Genomic DNA, 10,858 nt, shown 5'->3' on the forward strand with positions numbered 1-10,858 from the left:
AGGGGAGGGTTTGACCGGCCACAATGTTCTTGTCCCATCACACTGTAGCGACTCCTGTGGTGGGCCAGGGACATGAACGCTGACACGGTCACCAGGTGTACTGTGTTTCCTCAGACACATTGGTGTGGCTGGCTTCTGGTTTAAGCATGCATTGTATCATGAAGCAGTGCAGCTTGGTGGGGTTGTGTTTCGGAGGACGCAAAGCTCTCAACCATCGCCTCTACGGGAGTTGCAGCGGTGGGACAAGACAATATGACGACAAGTATGTAAAAGAAATTGTGCATGTGTATAATTTGTATGTATAATAGTAGTATTTAAAATGACTAAATAGGGTAATTTTGTTTACATTTATTTAAAAATGCATCGGGCCGCTTCTGGTGGGAATCTGGTAAGATCCCTGCAAAGTCGGCTGAATTCTGGTAGACGGAAACAGCCTGATGCACTTAGGCGATTCAGGGCAGTCATTCATTTTGATTCCGGGCCGAGTCCGACACCCGATTCCAGGCCGATTCCTCATTGCTAGCTGGGAACCAACATTGGCCAGCTATTTACCGCTCCCTAATGCAGATGTCGAAGTTATCTTTTAGTTTTATTGCAGCCAACATTTTCGCCCTCTGGTTGGTATTATTATCGGATCAGTTAAGTCTTCCTTTAAAAGCAGACTATGGCGATGTATCTATTTGCCGTTCATTACATACAACTGAAAAAAGGATTTCCTTGTTTACCACAGCAAATCTATTGTGGCAGTTTACCCAACACTTTGTATGAGTTAAAAACTAATAGTGTAGCCTACTCATATTATTATATTTGTTTCCAATTTACGTAATCCATTAAATACAGCTGTCTTTAAAAGAAAATTGTCTGATATGGTCATTCCTTATTATTATTATTATATATTTTTTTCACCTTTATTTGACCAGGTAGGCCAGTTGAGAACATGTTATCATTTACAACTGCGACCTGGCCAAGATAAAGCAAAGCAGTGCGACAAAAACAACACAGAGTTACACATGGAGTAAAACAACGTACAGTCAATAACACAATAGAAAAATGTGTATACAGTGTGTGCAAATGAAGTAAGGAGGTAAGGCAATAAATAGTGGTGAAGTAATTACAATTTAGAAATTTACACTGGAGTGATAGATGTGCAGATGAGGATGTACAAGTAGAAATACTGGTGTGCAAAAGAGCAGAAAAACAAAAACAAATATGGGGATGAGGTAGGTAGTTGGTTGGATGGGCTATTTACAGATGGGTTGTATACAGCTGCAACGATCGGTAAACTGCTCTGACAGCTGACGCTTAAAGTTAGTGAGGGAGATACGTATAAGTCTCCAAATGCAGGGATTTTTGCAATTCGTTCCAGTCATTGGCAGTAGAGAACTGGAAGGAAAGGCGGCCAAAGGAGGTGTTATCAAGATGGGAGTAAATAGAATGTCCCAGGACAGTCCATATTTGAAATGTGTAACTAAATCAGGTAAATCATTGAGTTAAGCCTATATAATCTATATTATTTTATCAACTGAAAATGTCATCTATACAGTTATTTTGAATGACTTATACTGTATTATTGTGTCATTTAAGGTGAAACGTTTGATCAAAAATATAGGCTACTACTTCGATATTATTTTGCTCAAATAAGTATTTTTACATTCATCACCAGCATTACAGTTTCCTATGCTACTGATAGGTCGATATTTCACTGGGGGCGGGAGTAGAGAATCTAGATCAGCTGTCCGGTATCATAATCACTTGACACGGTAACAAGAGATCAACTGATTTAATGGTTCATCCATGTGGGGGTTTTCGTTGTAATCAAGCTTAGTTAAGCTCGCAGGTGCATTTCATCTCCTGTCAGTAGTGTTTTAAGAAGTCCAGCGGGAACCTGCAGGAGTACATTAAGTTCCAAGCCTGTTAGTTGAAATCGACGATCAGAAAATGACGTGTGATTTCAAACTCACTCAAAAACACAGTTCTTGATTTAAAGAACACATTTACACACACCATAAACACAAACATATCCCCAGAAACGAGAAATAATACAACCTCTGAACAACAACAATAACATGGTTGAAAGGACTGGGAAGGAATGATGAGAGCCATTATAGACTGTGGCCTAAACATGGCTCTGACCTGAGGATGATAACCAGATGCCAGACAACCCTTCCTCTAAAGTAAGACTATCATCCCTCTCTTTGAGCTGAATAGTACGGGACGCTCTTCTCTTCTTCAGGTTCCCTCCCTCTTTCTTTCCCTGTACCTCCTTCCCTCCATCCCCTACACCAAACCTGGCCACCACCCTCAGGATGGACACACAGTAGAAAAAGTTGATTGGTCAGTGATTGCGAAAAGGCAGACGTTGACTAGCATGCCGCCTATGAAGCCTATCACAACACAGAGGACGAGGGACATCAGCCAAACCAGAGCCACACACACTGCCCTGTACCTCAGACTCCTGTACTTCAGGTAGACCAGTGGGTGGACCATCGCCAGCTAGCGTCCTACACAGATCAAGTCCTGGAGCAAAGGGCGACCGACAGTGACCGAGCCGAACATGTAGCTGCTAAATTGGAAGATGGTCCTCTTTTGATGAAGAGGTAGTTGAAGACGGTAAATGGAGAGAGAAGGCAGAAGAAGAGCTCAGTGACAGCCAGGTTGAGGGCAAAGATCTCCTGGGTGACCTGAACCAGAGGCCCCCCAGTGACCATCCACAGATACCAGGTGTTGGTGACACAATAGTCTTCCCATGGAAACTTGGTGGTGTGGTTTGTCATGGGAGGAGTTTCTAGAAATCCTGGTGGAAGGATTCCATATTTCCTGTTAATTCCCAGGAATCTTCCAACCAGGATCTCTGGAAAAGTTTCCAGAATTGTAAAACCTGACCTAGAAGTCACCTTATGATGACTTGCAAAGTGGTGTGTAATAGCTGTTCGAATCCAACCAGAACATCCAGCTGTTGGAATTGTTATTCACCTGCAACTTGCATTGTGAACGAGGTTAGAAACGTTGTGGGACGACGTAAACCATTCCTGTAACGGGGACAGAATTCTAACGCACTGATTGGATTAGTTTAGAAAACATTTGTATGTTCAAGTAATCAACACACGTTCATTTAGAATAAAATGGCAACGAGAAAACACATTCATGAAACAAATGTCATCAATTTATTTGTGTTTTAAACTGCATGTAGTAATTTCATTACAGTGTCTACTATTTACAGGGCAAACAAATACTTTACTAAAACATTTTAACCAAAGCTGCATATGTCCGCTCAATCAGAAATCATCTTTACATTTCTGTCACGCAATATGTAACGCACCAGCGATCCAGATTGAATAGAGCCTCTAATCTTGATTTCTATACCTTAATTCTAACTCTTCACACCGCATGCTTATATAATGGTAAGGTATTTCTCTCAAAATGTGTTAATAATTGAAAAAGGAATACACGTGTATTATATTTATAAAGTGGTAATCAAATCTATAGAGAAGCATATAAAGTGACTTGTTCACCCTTCATTTATGTTAAAGCCTCAGCACACTCAGCAAATGACAGTAGCAGCCTTCTAAAACTATTTGACTAAAAATACAAATACAAAGAGAAAGAATTCAACAAACAAAACATCCTATACCATAGTCATTCCCAACTCGCTGCTATGGCAACATGTGACATGTGACAGCCGACAACCTGTATAAGCAAATCACCAACAGCCGCCACCACAGTTCAACCAACCAATCCTGTGTCTCTCAGTACTGTAGATGTCAGGTGAAGAGCATGTAGTGATGGGGGACTGAGGCGTTGGTTGTGTCTCAAATGGCACCCTATTCCCTATAGAGGCTCTGGTGAAAGTAGTGCACTAATATGATGGTATAGGGTGTCATGTTGGGTGGAACTCTGTCGAACTCTGTCAAACACTTGCAGTGACTGAAACATGTCATTGTAACCTGTCAAATCAGTCACACCACGGAGTTCAAAGAAGTCCCATTCCATTTCTGGATGATTGACAGAACACAGAGATTTCCAACACATTCTTGAAGTTACAGAGCAGGGTTGGGGTCAATTCCTTTTCAATGAAGTCAATTCAAGAAGTAAACTGAAATTCTACTTCCAATTTACCGCAATGCTTAGCTATGAGACATTTTAAAATTGGAATTTAATTTTACTTCTTCAATTAAACAAATTTAAATGGAAATGGCCCCAACCGTTGCAGCGTTCCGGAAGTCTCAGCGCCCCGCCTTCTACCATGGGCATCATCACACTCTTGCCACAGCGACAATAATCAGTGGTACTGCATCCGTACGGACCGGCCAATGAGGAGGAAAAGGAGTCCTGCCAGCAGGCAGAAGGAGATGCCGACGGGGGCGAAGAAGAAGGACAGGCCGTAGTGGATGGTGAGGTCAAAGGTGGGACAAATAGAGGAGCGCTGGTGGTCCACGTAGACCTGTACCACATCCAGCACCTCCACCCACAGCACATACATCACCACCACAACAAGAAGGAACAGAGCTGTGGGGAGCAGGAAGGGTGAGAGAGAGAGAGATAGCGGTAGACTGTATCAGATTGGCTGCAGCAGATATTTGTATCAGTGATGGTATTGATGAGCTCTTCATCTTTGTACATCTCTTCAACAGAGATAAACTGTTGTGCTCAAGCCTATCTTAAATGTTGTATCCTAAAACTGATGATGATATAGGCCAATGACTCACCAGATGTCAGGAAGAGCACACCCCCAGCCTTATATAGACGGTGACTGGCAAATGGGGCGGCGCAGATGATGAAGAACCCACCTAAAACGACGGCAGCCACCCCAATTAGCATGAAGATACTCCAGAAGCCTCTGTAGACTGGACAATAGAAATGTCAATCATTGTTAGAACCATGGCAACCAGTGAGCAACAGAATTATACTTTAATTTGAATACTCACTCACAATCTCAAAGTAGGCTACATGGCAATGGCATATAAAGTATATATACAGAGAGACAGAGAGAGAGAGATAGATAGAGAGAGAGAGAGAGAGAGAGACACAGAGAGAGAGAGAGAGAGAGAGAGAGAGAGAGAGAGAGAGAGAGAGAAAAGCACTTACTGATTGCGGAGTCATATGCGGTGGCGTTGTGAGTCTGTTGAGACACAGGAAAGGGGAAGAGGTAGGCGTGTGTGCAGACTTTAGAGTGGGGCTGATTGGCTAGGGAGAGACAAACAGGCCCATTGTTAGATACATTAAATCATATCACATTATAGAACTAATAAAAAAAGCAATAGGTTGTGGCACTGGCATTAGCAAATATCCTCTCCCCATCAAGGGCCCTTATATTACAAAGACAGCATATACTAGTAGGATCAATACAGAGACTAAGCTGGCATTGTCTTCAGGTTTTATCGAATGCATTAAATTTGATAATTGAATTAAATCTAATCTAATTTGTACTCTTAATACTTTATTTTGATCTATTTATCTTCCTCCTCTCCCTCTCTCCTCTGCCCTGTGGAATTCAGCAGATCCTCGCAAGGTCGTTCCCTGAGCTTTAGGGTGTTTGTGACAATGACCCTCCCTGGATGTTCCCTATTAGAGATTTTCAACACATTTCATCAGATGGAAAAGGACTTGAATAACATCACATGATACAGCCTTTCCATAGAGTCACATGACATAACATCTCATGATAGGAGTCTCATACTACGTCAAAGCATCAGAAGTCACATTCGATAAACAAGTGATTTACCTTCATGACTTTCATGAACTGTTTGCATTGTTCTACTGTCCCTGTACTGACCCAAATGTAGATGAAAGAAAGTAATGGGATAGAGTGAAAGAGAGTGAGAGTAGAGAATGGAGAGGTAGGTTCTAAAGCTTCAGTCATATGTGTTTCCCAATATCCAAACATGCATATAAACACATGCGTTGTACATGCCTTCTAAAAAGCACTGGGGCTGTTACACACTTTGTCCGAGTATACAAACCAGCATATTGTGTATGGCCAAAACCCCAGTGTTATACTTAATACAAGTACACAGGAAATTGGTCGTTGTTACCTAGTGTTGATTTTTCTGTGTAACATTTCTAGTGTTGATTCAGGAGTTAAATTAACTCTCTAAGAGTGAATAACCAGTGTTGAATGGAAGAGTGTGATTGTGTCAATTTACTCTGCGGAGAGTAAAACGTTCCCGACAAAACCACGTCCATTATCATATTTCCCGCATGCTCTACTGCAGCTAGATTTTTAGGATTGTTTTTAATATCTGTGTTTATGTACATTAATTGATTGATTAATCTTGTCACACAAAGATAAATAACATACATTTTTCTAAACTAATCCAATCAGTTAGTTACATTTATTGCACCCGTTACAAAAATGGTTGTTCCAGTTTAAAATGGTGTTGGTAGTCTCTTTTATTAGTGTTCCTAACCCTGACAGTCATTCTGCATGCAGCTTGCGGGGGAATAAAAATACCAACTGTTGGTTGTTCTGGCTGAATTCCAATGTGAATTACATGCCAGCATAATTTGACTTGCAGACCGCATGAGGCCTGTAAACCATGAGGTTCCTAACATCACTGTGATATGGTACAACTTGATCATCAAAGTAAGGCCTTATAATATATGTAATGCATTTTCAAAAACAGTTTAATTAGTGATAACATTCACCTACAGTCAAAACTCACTCGGTGAAGTCCAAAGGACTGAAGATGAATGAATTCAATAACCATGCCTCTGTTACAAACAAATGTAGTCATGCGTGGTAACTACAATTCCCTTTAAAAGGTAAGGCACACTGGGAAATTATATTGGAGGCATGGCTTAGTGGGCGACGTGGCTTTCAATTAGTTATTTCTGGCCAACCGTAAGTGGAAGTGTTGTATCAGTTTTAGTGGTCTATGGTTATGTTAATTAAAGTTTGAGTGTGTCTGTTTTCAGCAATGTATTCTTTTGAAATGGTTACATAAGCGCATGTAGCAATCAAAACATGTTAATATTATTGTAATGTCCTTAACCCAACGCTGACTGACCTCATCAAGAGATATAGAATTCTTGGTGTAATGGTTAAAAATACTATCTGAGGTGTTATTGCTTTCACCATTAGTGTAAACTATATACACTTCCTAGTATTAAAAATAGCATATGAGGTGTTATTGCATCACATTGAAAGTGTTAATTCACACTGTTGAAGTGTGACAGGCGTCAGCACTAAGCACAGTGTTAATTTAATATTTTAAAAGTATGGACCCATATAGACACTTTCTCAGTGTTAAATTTAACAGAATTTGCAGAATATGTTATCTGACTTACTGATCCAGAACTTCAAGAGGGTGTCATCGTCCAGGTTTCCCCCGAAGGAGCACCTCCAGAAGAAGCCCTCGTGGTAGAAGGTGGTGTCTGGGGGGAACCCCATACCGGGTTCCACCAGAATCATGTCACCACGCTGAGGGAAGATAATAATAGTAACAACACATTAGTAGAACACTCCATCATAAGTCCTTCATATTACAGCCGTAACAATGACATAATAACATGTCATAAAAAGTCTTAGTCGTCTTCACATTTTGCCTGGTATTTTCTTTTCTAGCATTAGCCATAATGTCATGTATTATGTTGTACCTTGCCAACTGGTTCACATAAATGTTGTCATAGTATATGGTGCTAGTGCTACAACTGCTGACTGTAAGGTCAAGGGTCACGCTGAGGGAACACCTTTAGCTTTTTTTGATCGTATGGATATCATGCAGACATTCCTTTGTCATTGCTCATTGTGAGAACCTGGATCTGCTGTAGTGAGTGATATTTGATATTCAACTACATATCACTGTGGTGTTGTATTTCTATCACTCAGGAATCCAACGTGTCTCATTTTCTGGATGGTTGCAGAGCAACTGCATTAAACAGTGTCTGGTTTCACTAGCAGCCCCTAGGGAGGTATGTATACTGTAGTGTGGTGTGACTTTTGCTATAGGGACGGGGTGGACATGTCCCCCAGACATTCTGAAATTACATTTTTGTCCCCCCCCCAGTTTTATCATAATTGTTGTTGTTTTTTAACCCGCGACTGTGTGCTTTCGGCCTCTGACGCCTTGAGCAGACTGATAGCGTCATTGCATCAATGCTGCATAATAAATTCTGCAGTCAAACTTTTCATTATGTAATCGAAAATTGTGAGCAACAAAAGTTCACATTCACCTTTTGCTACTATTTCTGCCAAGTCTACTCAAACAATTTGATGCACACATCGGATATATCCAACGTATGCACCACGCAGAACACAGAACACACTGCAACTTCCTCTGCAACACAATGCTGCAAGGCAAATGCAGCGTTCCATGTGAAATGAATGTAATTCTGGTGTTCCAAAAAGCAATGATGCTGTCGGTGTGATCGAGGCTGTTTGACCAGGCAACCAATGTTTTTCTAAAGCCAATGAGGCATGTTAAATTAGTTTTCTTCCTATGAATTTGGCTCTAGTATTTGAACGGTTTGAACAGTGACAAAACCACACATAATGACTGGGGGAAATGAATTGATCTTCTGCTCTAAGAAAGATGAAATACACAATGATGCTGGTGATCTTCCTTCTGCTTTTCTGAACCTGTCAATACCTCTCTGATGCATTTCAATCATTCAAGCATTCTCATTTAGACTTAAATTTGGCATTACCTGATTTTACATATCTTATTGTTATTTCTAAGGCCAGATTAAAAAGTATCATCAAATCATTTTTACACATTAGTTTCGGATACCCCCAAGTGCCCTAAAATAGAAAATAAAATAGTGTGGTGGTCCATGTTATTACTTTTTTTAAACAAATATGTCTTAATAGGGCAGTAATATAATACAGGAAATGCTTTTCCAGAGGAATTGACTGTAGGCTACTTCAGCATTGTAAAGTTCTGCCCCCCCCCCCAACTCTGGCTCATATCGTAAAGGTCTGCCCCCCCCCCCAACTCTGGCTCATATTGTAAAGGTCTGCCCCCCCCTCCCACACACACATTTTTGTTCTAGCCCAGCACCAACACAGCTGATGGAACTAATTATATAAACATCAAGGCTTTGATTAGTGGAATCAGGTTTGACCTTGACCCCGACACCACTTCCTCTAAGGAGACTCCAACCAGAAAAGGAACAACTTTCCTTGACTTCTATGGTCTATAATCAGTCTCTGACCAGCTGATCCTCCCAGACTACCCAAACCCACCATAACCCTAACCTCCAACCCCTAACCCTCAATTCAGCAAATAGAGACAAAACAACAGTCTTAGCCAATGACTACCTTTTTCGTCTCCTTTGTTTGTATTTTATGACCACTGATATAAAGAGAAAAGAGGACCAGGAAAAGGAACATCCCAGAGAGGTTACACCAAACCTTTTCTTACTTTCACCTGCTGTTTCCACCTGCTGTAGTGCTGGTTGTTTCAATGAAAAGTCATTGGTTTGTCATTATTACATGATTATTACATAGGTAATAATTAGTGGACTATAGTATATAATAGGTAAATATTGGACTAAAATATTTGAAGTATAACAGAAAATCTCATGATGGTAATCAGGAAGCTCCATGTTCCTTACCTCTATGGCAATGCCCCCAGGTCCTATGGTTCTGTTAGTTTCTTCGTCGCATGTCTCAGAAGCCAGGAGCCAGTAATCTGTCCCGAAGGAGAGGAGGACAAACATGGCTGCCAGAGCCCCAAACAGCCCCGCGAAGAACAGAGCCACACTCAGCTTCATGGTGCAGGACAGGCCAGACACACAGTGCCACTGTATGGAGAACCTTGGCCCAATCAGCTTGCCCTGTATGTGCTTGTGTGTTCCTCTGAGAAGTCAAGCACACTCTTTTCCCGCAGTCGGAGTGTGTCTGTCAATGCGGGGTCCACTAACACACTTCTATAGCTATGTGTGTATATTCCCAGTGTCCCAATATATTCCAAGCTGAGATTCTTTCTCCAAGATGGAATGTCACTATGCTATGTATTGGTCTTATCCTGGCTCTTCTCTGTTTGTCTCTTTGTGGGTTGCTGAGAACGGGAATGGGCTGGGCAGGACTGGACTGGACTGGGCAGGAGGAAATAGTCAGGGAACTCACAGGGGCGTGGATACCTCTCCCTGTGCTATTTTGGGGGGCTGATTGAAGGTGCCTGCTGCCCACACTCTCCCGACTGTCACGGGAGCGGTCTGGGGTTGGGGGGGGGGTCCAACACAGAAATATCTACCAGCAACTGGACACCCCCCACATGCACAAGAAAATCATAGAGGGAGGGGGTAAGCAGTGAGACTGAAATGTTGCCTCCCCCAAGTTAAAGCCCACCACACACACACACACAGACACACAGACACACACTCACAAACCCAAGCCATCGCCCCATGGTGGGACCACCACACACACACACACACTCATAACCCCAAGCCGCCGCCCCATGGTGGGACCACCACACACACACACACACACACACACACACACTCACAACCCCAAGCCACCGCCCCATGTTGGGATGTGGCGATAGTAGGTGGTGGGTATTGAAAACAGGATGCGTCACTTCCATGGGATCCACAGTTGTCATCTGACTCCATGACAGCAGAGACAGAGATGATGTGACGCCAAACTCTCTTATCTTCTCTGAGATCTGGCTGATAGAACGGCCAGGGCCTCCAACGTTTTATTACTCCACTGGCATCTGTACAGTTTAAATGGCTTGGCAGCATAGCCTACTGTAATTTAATATCACACGTAATACTTTAGCACAGTTATAGCAGTGAGGGACCCTTCTGATTGGAAATAAACAAAGTACTGAGCACTCTGAGAGTAGGATGGTGCAACATATTGGTAGTGGACTGAGCAAGTACCAGTATACACTTTAAAGCGATTTGAGAACTT

General features: G+C 42.0%; 1 protein-coding gene across 1 annotated transcript; it reads right to left on the reverse strand.

Moving 5' to 3' along the window:
• Nucleotides 1–3,141: 3,141 nt before the first annotated feature.
• On the reverse strand, nt 3,142–10,033 carry LOC135546948 (transmembrane protein 182-like). The gene is made up of 5 exons (XM_064975506.1): nt 9,556–10,033; nt 7,288–7,420; nt 5,086–5,184; nt 4,707–4,844; nt 3,142–4,506 (listed from the first exon to the last, which is right to left on the reverse strand). The coding sequence occupies exons 1-5, from the start codon at nt 9,712–9,714 to the stop codon at nt 4,280–4,282; spliced, it is 756 nt and encodes a 251-aa protein (XP_064831578.1). The 5' UTR covers nt 9,715–10,033; the 3' UTR covers nt 3,142–4,279.
• Nucleotides 10,034–10,858: the final 825 nt, after the last annotated feature.

The sequence above is a fragment of the Oncorhynchus masou genome, chromosome 10 (assembly GCF_036934945.1).
Source record: "Oncorhynchus masou masou isolate Uvic2021 chromosome 10, UVic_Omas_1.1, whole genome shotgun sequence".
Classification (NCBI taxonomy): Eukaryota; Metazoa; Chordata; class Actinopteri; order Salmoniformes; family Salmonidae; genus Oncorhynchus; species Oncorhynchus masou.

What these genes read in the sequence shown, in the direction of transcription:
- LOC135546948 (XM_064975506.1), bottom strand. Translation starts at nt 9,714, where the DNA reads ATGAAGCTGAGTGTGGCTCTGTTCTTCGCGGGGCTGTTTGGGGCTCTG. An exon ending in CTGGGGGCATTGCCATAGAG is followed by an intron (nt 7,421 to 9,555) that starts GTAAGGAACATG and finishes ATCTTCCCTCAG; the next exon opens with CGTGGTGACATGATTCTGGT. An exon ending in TGTGCTCTTCCTGACATCTG is followed by an intron (nt 4,507 to 4,706) that starts GTGAGTCATTGG and finishes TGCTCCCCACAG; the next exon opens with CTCTGTTCCTTCTTGTTGTG.